This window comes from Aphis gossypii, chromosome 2, assembly GCF_020184175.1.
Source record: "Aphis gossypii isolate Hap1 chromosome 2, ASM2018417v2, whole genome shotgun sequence".
NCBI lineage: Eukaryota > Metazoa > Arthropoda > Insecta > Hemiptera > Aphididae > Aphis > Aphis gossypii.
This window is the reverse complement of record NC_065531.1, coordinates 51,704,879-51,720,260: the sequence shown is the minus strand read 5'-3', so window position 1 is coordinate 51,720,260 and position 15,382 is coordinate 51,704,879. Positions and strand designations below refer to the sequence as shown.

Sequence of the window (15,382 nt, the reverse complement as noted above, 5' to 3'; positions counted from 1 at the left end):
TAATTTTTTTCCAATATTATATAGTATTGTATTATACATAGACTTGAAACATTTTCTGATTTAATAATTTTTTTTTTTTTGACACGTGATTTCACAATATGAGTTGAGTGCCGTACATAAATATATATATTTATTAGATTTTTTTCTACAGAATATATATATATATAATAACGATAAAATTTAATCTGTTTAAATAATATAATTGTGTCCATAACAAGACAACCCCATAAAAAAATAAAAATAACAGAAATCAATATGTATGTTTTATATATATTATATGTGAGTGTAATGTATACAATAAACTTTAAGTAAAGTAATAAATTTCTAATAGTTTTAAAACTAAAAAGGACGTAGTTTAACATAGTAATAATTTTCTTTCTTTTGAAATAACAAAAAAATAATATGTAAATAACAACATTATATAATATAAACATGTCGCGACAAGAGCGTTAAATTTAAATGCAAAGGTCATAAACATACGTAGCAACTTTATTATTTATCATTATAACACAATATATTCGTTCAATATTATAAAACATAATAGAAAAATTAATTAACTTCTTAAGTTAAGTACGCTAAAGCTACATTCATAATATTTTTAAACTATATATAACTCTAATGTAATGTATAGACTAACTACTATTTAATAATTATCTGATAGTAAATTTGGTAACAATATTTTCCAACTAACTTGGACTTAAACATTATATAAAGTAAAAGAAAATGGCACCTGTAAAGAAATATATGATATTATGAGAGTTGTTTTTTTTTTTTTTTTAATGAATAAATTGACTTTTAAGTCTTTCCAAATACTGTTTGGAAAATGTCAGTCTTTGGAATATTTTTGTTTCGATAAAATTTAAGTAATTGAACAAAAAAAAAAGTATATTGTAATATATATATATATATTATTAATTTTTATGATTATTAAAAACAATTATCACAAAGAAAAACCCAAGATAAAAATCACAGTCAATAAAAATATCCAAGAATTCGGAAAAAGAAGAAAAATATAAAATAATATAAATAACTGTAACAATGTTTTTCTGTAGATAAACAAACTCAGAAAAATAAGTATTTAAAACGGTATTCTGTAAACAAATTTATGGTAATTATTAACTTCCAAATGTCTGTTCTTCTTTCAACATTTTGTGCTTTACATGTTGGATCCAGACAGATTATTGCACTTTTAACAATCAGATGACTAAAATAACACAAGTTAAGAAAAGATACTTTGATTTAATTTGAAACAAAAAGAATTGACAAGTAAACTCAAGAAACTATAATATTCAAAAAATTTGTGCTTAAATAGTACAAAGAAGAAATCTACTAGCCATGTACATAATATAACAATAATATGATTATCTTTTTGTTCCATTTGTTTAAAACACTGGTTGGTAACTTTAAATATTATATTAATGTTATTATACATACTATAAGTACCTAAAATTAAATTGTAATCATACTGAGACCAGTTCATTAATAATTTAAAACATCACTAGACAAGAAACCATTTTATAAAACGCAAGTACAGTAATAATATTGGTTACAGAAACATTTTATTAAACAGTAACCAAATATTCGAGTTCAATATATTCTTTCAATTAATAACAATATTTGATTTTATATATGTATATTTTGTTATACTAAAATATAAAATATAATAAATTATATTTTATTTATATTATTTTTTTCAAATGTATTGTAAATGGTTTCAAGCCCATAGTTGTTTGTACACCAGATAATGTAAAAAATTGTGTGAATTCTCGTTACAGTAGTCGTATGTATGGTTAGAGGGTGTGTTTAAATTATACATAAAGCACTAACAACTAAAAACGATCGCATAAATATTTATAAATTGTTCAACAATGATAAAAATAAATTTGTACTCATGTGCTTGTGAATCACAATGTAGTTTGTAAAAGATACTACTGTTAACGAGATTTGCTCTGAGGGGAGACCTTACAATATAAATAAACAACCTAAATGCATTTGATCTACTAGTATCATTGCTTGAGTATGGTCACTATCCCTCTAACTTTAAAATTTAAAAAGTACGTAAATCGCTTAAACTACGTCTACCTTTATCTGACAGCGGCCTGCAGATAGAAGTAGTTTTTTTCAAGCTTCCGAATACTGGTGGCCAAGTTGCTTGATCCAGTGTAACTGGTTTCTTTGATTCATGATCTGATTCAAAAACAGAATCATTAGATTCAACTGTATCAATAGATGCTGAAGATTTATCCGCACTAGAAAAAGGACTAAATAAACTGAGAAGCTTGTCAACTCCTGATGAGGTTGCTTGATCCAAACTCGAGGTAATGTTTTGCAATGAAGTCAGTAAAGGTCGAGAACCCATAACCCAAGATACTTTCCTGGTTCTTTGATCTTCTTTCTTGGTGTCATTTTTATGTTTGCACAAATCCAAACTATCAACTGTGAGTTCCAAATTAGTAGGACCAAAAGAATCATCAGATAATGATTCATTACTAGCTGTAGGTGCTTTATCGTTTAAAGTATTCAATTTGGTCACCTTAAATCGACATTCTTTTTGTTTTTGTTCAGACACTTTAGATACGTGGAAACGATTTCGTGTGGATGTTAATGAAGGACTGCACATTGGACTACTAGCAATTGGACTGTGTATAGGACTCGGAGCAGGACTCCTTAATCTACCACTACTTCCTCGCAACATAGGCGAGTAATCATCTGAACCAAGATAATTGGGATTTTTAAGTGAAGTATACTGCATCATTAGTGATTCACATGTAAGAGATATTTTTCTAGAATCGACATTAGGTATTTTGATAGCTTTTGTTAAGTTAGACTCATCTGTTATCTGGTCAAGTAGATCATCTTCAGTTTGTTTACTACAATGATTTTTTTCATTTTCTTCACACATTTGTTTGATCTGCTCTGTTAAATTTGTATACTCCTTAATTGTGTCCTAAATAAAATAAATAAATAATTTGAAATACTTAATACATATAGACCATACAATTGATAATACATTTAAATAAATATTATTATAGAAAATAAAAACAATATCTTACAGCTGCATATTTGTTACGTGGCAGAGGATCTAAATCTAGGCGTGTAATTCTAAAATTTTTTGAAATGGACTCTTTCAAATTTCTCAGCCCTTCAACTTCAATATTATTATCACGTAAATCTAATCTCTGCAAAAGCGAACAATATTACAATACATAAGGAGGTTTAAAACGTAAAAACATATCTAAAGTCATTTCTAAATACAAAACTAGACTACATTTTTTTTTAACTTGCAAGCTATAATAATAATTATAATATGATTATCCATATACTTTAGGAATTTTATACTTAACTTAAGCTAGCAGGTTTCTAATAATATTTAGGTGATTGATACATAAATAAACAAGATAAATTATTAGGTAACTAATTATTAGGTTATTAGTGTAACTCAGGTAAAATTATTAAAAATATTATTTAATTAATAAATCATAATTATTTGAATTGTATTCATATTTCCAAACAATTTTAAATAGTTGCCATTTTCATTCAAATAGTAATTCAATAATTCAAGTAATATTAATAAAAATAATTAGAATTTAACTGTTGTTGTTTTTTTTAATTTGTGAATAGAATAAATTTTCATTTATGCTATTTGTCATGTCTTTAGGGCATATTATAGCGCATACTTCAGTTATTTTTAGTGCTATAGAATCCGAGCCCTAATTATTATTTATATTGTTGATTTATTATTTTTAAAACAGATAGGCTTATCTTTGGTCAGTTGCAGTTATTTGAGGGTGGTCTGGATCCCTCCTCCCCAGAAGTTGATATATACATACATATTTATTAATATATATATATACTTGTATTTATAAAAATAAAAATAATAAATTTAAAATACATACAATTATTAGGACCCCCAGAAAAATTTTGAAAATCTGCCATTGTCATTAAAAAATTATAAAATTTAAAGCTTTTACAGTTTAGTTCAAATGTTCTTGAAAAAGATAGATCAGATAATATTGTATGTATATCGTATATACTATATATGTATAAATATATATTATTAAAATTTCATTAGTTAACACAATTATTATAGCTAGAACAGATACAAAAAAAGTGTATATATTTGAGAAATTAATTTTTATTTGTTGATGTTTTTGTGTAATATCTACCACATGAATAATAAATTATAGTTTATATGTTCTATGATTAGCTTATATTAAATACTAAATAAATGTTATGTATAGGTAACAAGTTTAATTCTATTTAATTTTTAATAACACTATATTTACTTTAAATACGATAGATTTATAGTTGAATTAGTAGTATAATTTGTATAATTATAAAGAGGTACTTACTTGTAAAGAAGTATTGGATTCTAGTGCTTCTGCTAAATTTTTAGCTCCTTTACAAGTAATTTGGGTACTTTGCAATCCTAAGCGTACCAAATTTTTGTTGTTTTTCAATGGTATTTCAATAGCACTAGCCGTGGAGTCGAGTAAACAGTTAAAACCAACATTGAGCATTTCTAATTTGGTTTCTGCGCGCTACAAAAAAAATAATATATTTATAATATATTAGTATACTATTATGATTAGAAAAAAACATATTTTAATTTTTAAAAGATTTCTTTCTATACATTAATAATTACTAAATGCATATTTTCCTTTATAAAATTGATTTCAATTTCATTTAAAATTTCAATAAAAAAAAAATTAAATATATTTACCATTAAGTTTGACAAATATTCTGAACACTCTTGATTCAAGTTATTATTCCAGACAATTAAAATTGTTAGAGGAGAATTTTGATTCACAATGCTTTCACAAAGTAATTTAAAACCATTATTTTGAATATTATTATTGCTAAAATCAGAATTAATAAATCAGTTAAGTATTGATTAATGATATATATATAAATACTTTAGTACATATTATGCTACTAATAAAAATCTATATGTTTACCTTAAATCCAACAACTGCAAAGTGGTATTACATTTTAGTAAAATTGAAAGTTGTTTAGCATCATTTTCATTTAAATAATTTTCACCCAAATAAAGTTCTTTTAATGTGTTATTTAATTTTATTAAAGAAACTGAAACAATTTGTTAAAATATGTTTAATAAAATTATTTTAATATTTTTTCTTTTAGGTACTTAATTAATAATAATAATAAAACAAAATTCATTGATGTTATACTGCTTCAAGGTTTATATAATTAAAAATCATTTGATTAAGTTAAACTACTTTTAAATTAATTAAAATGATAAAATAAAAATATATAATAATATATAATATTGTATTTAAAAATAATCACCTAATGATGTTAATGGCCGGTCTGCAAGATTACAGTTTTCAAGTTTTAAAACACATAATTGTGAACCAAATTTTAATGAACGACCTAATAAAGTCATATTTGATTCATTAAGTATTGTGTTCCTTGCTTCCAATTCTTCTAAACATTTTGACTGAAAATAAATTTACATTTAAAATTTATTACTTTTCAAATTATAATTACTATTTACCTTTTTTAATGTACGAGCACATGCTTGCCATCCTCTAGTGCCAATATCGTTGTTAGAAGATATGTTTAAACAAATGGCAGATTCATAAAAGTCTAACATATCAAATAATGCAATTGCTGTCTACAATTTAAATACATTTCTTATAAATTAAATATTATTAATATCCAACAAGTTTTAGGTTATTTAATATAAATGTGAAAAGAAAAAAGGATATATTCCTCTGATATTAAGACATGGCTAAGTTCAATCATTAATTAATTTAAAAATTCAATAAGACATTTTTCTACAAAAATGATATTGTTTAGAATATTACTTAATACTTATACCTATGGAGTATTATTACTTATGGAGTATTATGGATCTACATAACTTGTTTATAAAAAAAAGAAATTTTAATAATGAGAATTGTATTATTCTGATTCAATATAATAATACATTAATATTAATATAACATTTTAAACAGAACAATTTATATTATTAAAATTACATAAATCAGTAAGGTCTATTACCAATTCAATAGGTAGGTACTAGGTAAATATTTATTATTTGTTGAAATGGAATGTGTTGACATTATTTTACTTATTGGTAGACCTTGGAATAAAAAAAGTTCAAATTAACTAAATTAAAAATGGATTAACAAACAATGAATTAAGTAATTTTATTTTTGTTTCCAATATAAATGTTTGAATTAATTTGTATTCATAATTAACTTGAACTAGTTTAATTCTTTGCTAAGCAAGGTAGGTAGTTATGTTTTTTCTTTTAATACTCAAACTAGTACCTACCTAATGTTTAAATTTAGTAATCAGGAAATTATATTTTTTAAAAATAGTAACAATACCTAGTTAGGCAATATTTAGGTGTACAATGCACTAGTTATGATTTACTAATAAACTTTAACTATCTAACCAACTTCTAGCAGAGAAAATTAACTATTAAATTTATTCTATATGGACTTTCTTAGATTCTAATGAAAAAACTACCTATATGTTCTGACTCTATAAGTTATCTTATACAGTTTAAAACCAATTTAATGAAAAACATAATAATAAAATTCAGTTTTCTTACATCATCATTTAATCCAGTTGCTTCAACATTTATAGTTTTAAACTGAACTCTTTTAAATATTTCTTCAAGGCTCTCCCAGTCGACATTGGTTAATAAAACACCTTTTAGATCAAGACATTCGTTCCTCTCCAAATTTGTATTTATAGATTTTATTTGATTGAGAACAGAGTATAATGGATTAGTATTGTGTCTTTCACATGATTCTTTATATTTGGCTGTAAGTAACTCTATAGTTACGTTTTCCACTGAGAACAATAAAAGATTAGTATAATTATACACCATGTTTCTTAACAGTGACGATTATATTTCAATATAAATATTTACTGGATTCCCAAGGATGCAAGGTTTCAAGAACGCCAGTGACAATTTGACTTTCGTCATCCGGAAAAGATACATTGCGGCTGATGTATGTTTTCTTGGAGTTAGAACGTAAACACGAAGGACCGACTGGCACATTTGACAGGGAAAGTGTTTCGAAATTGCTAGGTAACGATCTGGATTTCCATTCAGTCATCACTGTAGTTGGTCAGTCGGTCGGTTTTATGGTATTGTGCAACAGGAGCAGGAGCAGGAGCAGCAGTGCATACTTTCGATTGATCTGATTTTGCTGTAGTTTGACCGCGTTCGCGAGGGTCGAAAAGTAAAAGGTTCTTTCGGTGGCAATGGTTTGCGAGTGTAACGAGCTTCATCTATAACGCATCGTCGTTGTCGTCGCTGGTCAACAGCGGCGGCAGCACTTCACTCGGTGTCGGTCAAAACTTGGCGTAAACAAACGACAACGCTCGCGTACCGCATACATATATACGCGCGTAATATACATGTATAAATTAGTCGATGAAAAACCGGATAGAATTGATCCGATGACGACAAAAAAAAATAATAACAAAATATCAGTTACCGAAAATTGCCAATAAAATAACAATAAATACAAACGCGAAAAAGTCGGACGACGACGGTCGGGAAAAAAATATTATTCATAATCGATGATTAGTGGTTGGTAAAATTGACCGATCGGATAAGATCCACAACCACGGTAAGTAGTATGCACTACCAACAGGCTACAATAATTATAATCACAAGCTGCGCTTGCGCGTCTCTTGTAAACTTACTACTCTGGCGTTTCGTAGAAGATTAAAAAAAATACGAAAATTCGCCTTAAAAAACATTACGTATGATTGTGGACTGTGGTGGGTGGTAAATAGTATTGCGTATATGCGTGTCGATGGACCGACGATTATGTATTGCATACAATATTCTGTATTAACTATTTTTAAAATGCCGAGAAATATTTTAACAAGTCATATCGCTGATGAGAACAATAACAACATAGTCAGTGGCGCCATCTTTTCGACCGGATCCACAGCTTCTTACCGCCCTCATCGCGCACATCGATATGGCAAAACAAAAACACAGGGGAAAATAATATAATAATAAAATTCGGCTTTCGTTAATCAAACTGTCGTTGTAAAGGTTTTACTTTTATTGGCAATCTGTTCATGATCGGTCAACACCGACCATCGTTCAGTCCGAGAATCCGAGTGTGTTCCGTCACTCACTCGCTTTGTTTCAGAGCCTCGGATCATAATGGTTGGCCGGCACATTTTTTAAGAAACTGAGGTACATATCAAATTTTTTATTATTAAAATACGACAAACAAATAAACAAAATTATACCGTATGTGTTAAATATAATATATACATTGTATACGTATTTGTTTGTTCTTATATAGATAAATATCTTGTGTTGTTTCGTTTCTTAAGGGATCCCCATACCGAATGTTTTGTGGGGGCAATTCTTTTATTGATTGGTATTCATTCCTTCAAAATGTTCACTGGTGTTTCGATGATTTGTATTGGAAATTAAGGTGAAAATGTCATCGACTGCGGGGAAGCAAAGTAACAACACTGGACAGGACGATGAGGGTGAAGAAGAGGATGATGAAGTCGGGGACCTGGTGTCTGCCATCAATTACAACACCATTAATTATAACACTATATCATCTATGGCAGTGCTCAAAGAAATACTTGGTAAAATTAATAAATATAATTTGCACATAGATATCAACAGCTGATCATATTACCTACTTTTATGGTGGCTCATATGAAACATGTGTTTTGGTTTTGATCTATTGGTTTTAATTTAATATAATATATATACATATAGCTAATTGATAAATTAGTGATTCTAATCTTAAATTAACTTTTATGTTTAAATACAAAAATTTTTTTTTCTCTAATGTATTCTTAATTATTTGATATATTACCATAAAATACACCTTATTATTTACAATACATTTACACATTTAGAATAAATAAGAAAAGATCATATACCTTTATTATTTGAGTAAATGAATCTTAATTTATAACACCTTAATTAAAATTATATGAATTTTTAACATCATAATTATTAATTTCAATTTAACTTTACAAGTATAACTTAATTAATTGTATATTTATGAATAGGAATCCATTTACTATGTTAGTTATTTCAAGATATTTTAATATTAATTATTTTTTTGGAAGCTTCACACTAATTTGAATTTTATATTTTTATAATATTGAAGCCACTAAGATTATAGTAAAAATATTCAAATTTTCGCTATTATTTAAAACAATTTTTCTTGAAATATAAAAGATAATACCATTTTAACATCATACAACTACTGCTGATTACAATTATATTAGTTACCTACATTATTTTTATAACATCGATGGTGGAAAGGCCAAGTAACATAATCCATAAAAATTAAATTTCACTGGAGAGACTAAAATTTTATTAGTTTTGTTAAAAATTATCCAAGGAAGCTAAAATTTAATAGATTAATTATTGAATATGTATTTTAACAAAAAATTATACAATTTAGAGTTAAAAATGATTTTTTTGACTAGTCACTATGCATCAAAGTGAAGGAAGTTGAGGGTTACAGTATTTTACCTGAATTGATATTTCAAATAGTGGGTTACGATATACTATTATCTTAAGAGAGTTACATTAATTGGCATCAACATATTGTAAATAAAATAAAATAATGATGGTTACATTAATTGACTGAAGCCATTATTACTTGACCATATATTCCTTTGTGGGTTACACTAATTATAAATGACTAAAAGCTGAATTTACCATTGTAAGAAATGATATGAGGGTTACATTACTTGGTTAAAAACATGTATTTGCATGTGTTTTATCATTATCAGTTAAAACAGAGGTTCCCAACCTTTTTGGACTCACGGCATCCTTAGTTATTTTCTAAAAATCTGGAGGCACCTTATCGATTACTTCAGCTTTATTAAGCAGCGCATATGTATAAAAAAAAGTAGTAAGATATAAGTATATAGTATATACACATATTATATTTTATAAAACAAATTTTTACATTGAAAATTAACTATGTATTTTTAATTATAATGTAATAAAAAATATATGTTAATTAATTTTGCGGAACCCTAAATAAAGTTTACGGCACCCCGGTTGGGAGTTAAAACCTCGATTTCTATAAAGTTGAGGTTTACGTTACTTGGCCTTACCACCATCGACATGATTTAGAGGTTTGTCATTTAGTTTACTTATAATTCTAAAGCTATTGTTTATGTTTGAACTTTGTTTTTTTTTTAACTATTAAGTAACACAATAACAACAATAATTAGTTTCAAATTTTACAAATTAGCATATAACATTAAAATTTAAAACTAAAATTTTTTAATGATTACTGATTAATTAAGATTTTTAAATTAATGATCAGTTATATTGATGAATATAACTTAGATACCTTATACTATTTATTGTTAAATTTAAATTCTCTTAGTATATATCAGGGATCTAAATGATATAAATGAATGTTTTTCAATAAGTAATAAGTAATTTATTTTACATGTGTTTTAAAAATAATATATTATTTTTCATTTTTTCATTGTTTTATTAATTTCTTACTAAAATATTTACAAATTAGTGAATTATGTAAAATAAGATTGGCGTCATTCTTATAAGAAAGTTTTAAATTATGAACATTTCTTATCAAATTTTAAATATCTTGTTTTAAAAAAAATATGTATTTATGTATAAATCCGTTCCCTAATAATATATGTACAATGTGCATAGTCACATTTTGTTAATATATTTTTAAAATTGAAGACTATTGAGTTATTAATTTAAGTGCCAATATAATTAACTAATAAAAACATATAAAGATTTCTCCTTAGTTATATGTTCTTATTTCTTATTATTGATCAATATAATTTTGTGTTAGTTTAATGCATGATGCCTGATGATCATATGTGTGACTAAAATTAAATTTTGAATGTATCAACTTTTATTTCTATGAATGAATTAAATAGTTATTAGATAAAAAATAATATATTTATAATTTATAATTATTTAATTTATGCAATTTAATAGTAAACGTTGAAATTTTGTAGTTTATAAGCACTGTTATGCATTATTTGGGAGCAGTTATATATTATCAATGTTTAATCTTACATGGTTACAAAAGTTAAATTTTTAAATTTTCTTTTTGGCTTATTTTAGATTCTGAGACATGCAATCAATGTATTTGTGTTACTATGTTGTATTTTATTTAGTCGCAGTAAATTGTATGTAATCATATAAGATTATATTTTCTTTACATTTTTCTAAAAAATAAGCACAAAAACTATAATTGAAAGCTATTTTCTATCATATTGATATAATGTGTGATTCTTTTATCGAGTACTCATTTAAAAATCTATTAACTTTTGAAAAAACCAATATTCACTTAATTTCTTGTCAAAATAAAACAATATTTTTTCAAATTTTTACTTTCTTGAATGCAACATATATTTTTAGTTTCATATTCTGAAGCAAAATACTTTTTAGAATATTTTGTTTCATAAAAATCAAAATTGAGACTAGTAGTTTATGAATTATAAATATTTTAAGTTTTGATAAGTGAAATAGAGGAACAACATTTTGTGGGGTATCATCGTACCTCTGCACGCCACTCATCTATATTTTAAGTACTTATAACCCTTAAGCTAATAGTCTGAATTTTGATTTTTATGTACCCCTATACTACGAAAAACATTCTGCTTCAAAATATGAAATAAAAAAAATGTATACTGTCATTCAAAAAAGTAATAACTTAAAAATATATTTTCAAATCATTAATAGATATAAAAATAGTGGTTTCAAGTTTTCAAGTCTATGTACATATTTATTAGATTTTCAATAAATTGTCCTAAATTCATAAACAGATAATTATTTTTTATCACAATTAAGAAAAGTTAGTATAAATTTAATGAAATATTATATAAATAATTCAAGGAAGAAATTGGAGTTTATAGATATGTATCATTTCTATATTGAGCATTTAAAAAGTTATGTGTATAGACGTATAGTATACCAATGAAATGTATTAACCTGTATCAGATTTTGATATGAGTTGATGTGTAACTGCTACCTACGTACCAAAATGCATTTATTTTTTTCTTGATAATTTTATTTGTTTTATTTACAGATTGTAAAATTGCACATATTTAAATTTTATTGATAAATATATTAGTTATATTTTTGAAAAGCTCTTTTAAATAACAATTAAATTGATATGTATATTATGTTACCTGACAGGTACTTGAAATTTATACAATTTTAGTTTTAACTTATAATACTGTTATTTTTGTTTCCATTGATAACTTTCAATCAATTAAAATTTTTGTTAAAGGAGCTCAAGATAGTCCTGAAGACGCTGATTGGTTTCAACATTATTTTTTGCGTCACGTTAATCGCTTACCGTCAAGAAGTCATCAATTTGTTGGTAGACGCCTTTCAGAATGTAAAGAAGAAGATGAACATATTGAAAATAATTTAAAATCACCAGTGATAGATGACCAACTGAATAGTGCTAACATAAGTGCTAAATCAACACCTCCAATATCACCACCATCACATCATAGGGATAAACACTTTTTTGATGTTAATTTGGTAGAAATGAAATCTCAGGCATCTTCAACGTCCACTTTAGATTATGATTCAATGGATGACGTATGGATTAAACGTTATGATGCAGAAACATCAAAACGTCGAGCAGTATGTATAAAGTATTCTATATTTACTACTAGTTATTAAATTTTTAAATATTTGTGTGGATTTTGAAGATTCCTTTTTATTGCAATATAGATATTTATTTTAGTTTTTTATCAGATATATAAGTACTATTTAAAATTTAATTGAATATTATCTTATCAAATTTATTATTAGTACATATTTTTGAAAAATCTAAATCAAATTTAGAAAACTTTAAACCTTTTTAAATTAATATTCATGACTGAACATTTTACTAACAATAGGAAGCTTGTTTAAAATGTTTTCTTTAACATTTTTTAGTATTTATGCAAACCTAAAAAATATACCAATCATTTTAATGTTGAGTATTTCATAGCTGAAAATCAAAATATTTATTTAAATATTTTAAAAATTGTTTATAGCTTCTATTTTTAAACTTCATGATTTAAGGTTTTTAGTATAAGTAGGAGATTGATTGAATTAAAAGTATATTGTATAAAAAGTAGGAGGACAGAGATAAACATTGTATAAAATTGTATAGTACCACAATATAGAAAACTGTATGTTATTTCTCCAATGTTTAAAAAAGGTAAACATTCTTCTATAACAAACTACTGTTATATTTAAAATTTTAAAGATGTCTACAGTTCTAAAATTATTTTTAAAATTGAAAAAAATAACTTATTAGAAATAGTTTTTTCATCTAAAATCCAACATAGTTTCTGTAGGACAGTTAATTATAATCTAACCTAACCAGTTTGGTTATTTTTAACAATTTAGTTAAAAACGAGTTTCTTTTCAGTTGGATTTCAAATGGACACCAACCTTTTACTGATTTCAAAATCCATTAATAGTATTAATAGTTAATTACCAATTAATCAATTTAAAAAATTTAGTTTTGGGTTCTATTATTATCATACTTAACTTTCTTTAAATAAAATCCAGATTGTGAAATCAAAACATTTTTTTTTCAGAGCCTATTCACGTTTTTCAGGTGTTTATTATGGAAACAATCTTTTACCTACATCATTTTTATTATTTATAAATGATATTCAATCAGTTATAAAGCATTCTAAAATTGTATTTATTTATTTATTGAATGATAAACGGGCGGTAGCCCTTTACAAAATATATAATATAACATGTATGACAACCACCAAGAAACACATAAAAGCTGAAATAATAATAGTAATAATACAAGATTTAAAATACTGATTTTACAATTAAATACAATAAACTAAGATTAAATGTATACGACTAGAACCATATAATGACTAATAAAAATGAGATAAATTAGACTTTTTAGTAACAATGAAGTGTTATGTTTAAAATTGGCATGAGTAGAATTAAAAAAATCAAGATAGTGGGAGATTGTATTGGCTAATCTAAGAGCTCTGGGAAGAAAAGAAAAAGCTCCACTATTTGTTCTATAATGTGGAATAATAAATAAATCTAAATTGCATGTATATAGAAGAGGGATTCGGAGACCTATAATCGCTAATAACTCAGGACAAAGAACAAAACCGTTGAGAATATCAAAAATAAAAATATCTGTTAGATTTCGTCTCAGAGAGAGACTATTAAGATCAAAAGATTCCTAAAATGAAATAATTGAGTCTCTGGAGAAATGAAAATTTAATTTATAAGATATATTTTTAAGAAACTTTTTTGAATATTATAGAGTTCAGAGTAATAAATTTTGCGACCAAAAAATTGAGCCAAATTCAAAGTTAGATCTAACTAAGGAAGTATAAGGTGTTTTTAAGCATTTAGGATTTTTAAATTCTTTTGTATTTCTATTTATAAAACCTAACATCTTATATGATTTGTTGAGGATAATTTTATGATTGATTTTAAAGCCAAGATCACTTTCAAAATGAATTCCTATATCTTTAATTGAATTTACTGTCGATAAGGAACAATTATTTATTATATATTGTTTTAAAAGAGGATTAGCTTTACGTGTAAAAAAAATTACATTACATTTATCAATATTTAGGGGTAAACAATTTTTTTCACTCCATAAAAAAAAATTTATCTAACATCGATTGAAGATTTATTTGATCATATATTGTTTTTCACCCTTACAAAATCATTTAAAAAAATTGGTTTCAATTTATGATTGAATTACTTCATTGGAAGATTTAAATAATTTTGATAGTTGGTGTTTTTAAGCATTTGCTTTTATTATAAATTTTATTAATGTTTTTTTAAAGTGAAATCATTTATTGACTTATTTTTCATTCACCATGTTTTAACACTCATATTGAAAAAACGACAAACAAAGGTTTTTTAAATCTAGGTGTTCTTTTACATTGTTCAAATTTTAATAATTTCTTGTACTTTCTTTAAAGTCATAACTTGCAATTATTCTATTAACAATATCAGGGGTGACGGGGCGTGCTCACAGGGGCATGAGGGTGTCATATCCCTCCATGAACCTTTTTTTACGCATTTATACATATTGTGTCTATGACAATCAACAAAACAAAATACAGTTCATCCCCTCATCCCCCCTTCATTGGAAAAAGCTGAGTACGTCCTTGGGCAATATGAAATACTATAGAAGTTAATTTTAGTTTATAGTTATTATTAGTTATAAAATAAATAATTTATTTTATTTATGGAAAGTAAACTTTTCTATAATTTTTTTCATAAATGGGTTTTATTATAATTTTTATGTACCATACATTTAATATAGGTACATAGAGATTGTTTTGTAAATGCAATTTTTCTGCCAATAAAGAAATAATAAATTAA

General features: G+C 25.3%; 2 protein-coding genes across 5 annotated transcripts in view; one reads left to right on the top strand and one right to left on the bottom strand.

Moving 5' to 3' along the window:
• Positions 1–250: 250 nt before the first annotated feature.
• On the bottom strand, positions 251–7,699 carry LOC114128218 (protein phosphatase 1 regulatory subunit 37). Its single transcript, XM_027992687.2, has 9 exons — positions 6,911–7,699; positions 6,587–6,831; positions 5,519–5,638; positions 5,311–5,461; positions 4,959–5,088; positions 4,724–4,859; positions 4,353–4,541; positions 3,054–3,179; positions 251–2,947 (listed from the first exon to the last, which is right to left on the bottom strand). The coding sequence occupies exons 1-9, from the start codon at positions 7,098–7,100 to the stop codon at positions 2,048–2,050; spliced, it is 2,187 nt and encodes a 728-aa protein (XP_027848488.2). The 5' UTR covers positions 7,101–7,699; the 3' UTR covers positions 251–2,047.
• A 299-nt stretch (positions 7,700–7,998) lies between these two features.
• LOC114128216 (5'-AMP-activated protein kinase subunit gamma) overlaps positions 7,999–15,382 on the top strand; it is a 42,363-nt gene continuing 34,979 nt past the window's right edge. For 2 of the 4 annotated variants that reach the window (XM_050201101.1, XM_027992683.2), the window contains exons 1-3: positions 7,999–8,203; positions 8,316–8,613; positions 12,282–12,646. In XM_050201101.1, coding sequence (XP_050057058.1) covers positions 8,457–8,613; positions 12,282–12,646 — 522 coding nt within the window. In that variant the 5' untranslated portion in view covers positions 7,999–8,203; positions 8,316–8,456. The remainder of the gene's footprint in view (positions 8,204–8,315; positions 8,614–12,281; positions 12,647–15,382) is intronic. The other 2 variants (XM_027992684.2, XM_027992682.2) reach the window with 2 other exon arrangements.

Excerpts from the sequence above, each read along its gene's own strand:
- LOC114128218 (XM_027992687.2), bottom strand. The coding sequence starts at position 7,100 with ATGACTGAATGGAAATCCAGATCGTTACCTAGCAATTTCGAAACACTT. Across the intron at positions 4,860-4,958 it reads TTGCAGTTGTTGGATTTAAG|CAATAATAATATTCAAAATA; the intron begins GTAAACATATAG and ends TTCTGATTTTAG. Across the intron at positions 2,948-3,053 it reads CACGTAACAAATATGCAGCT|GACACAATTAAGGAGTATAC; the intron begins GTAAGATATTGT and ends TATTTTATTTAG.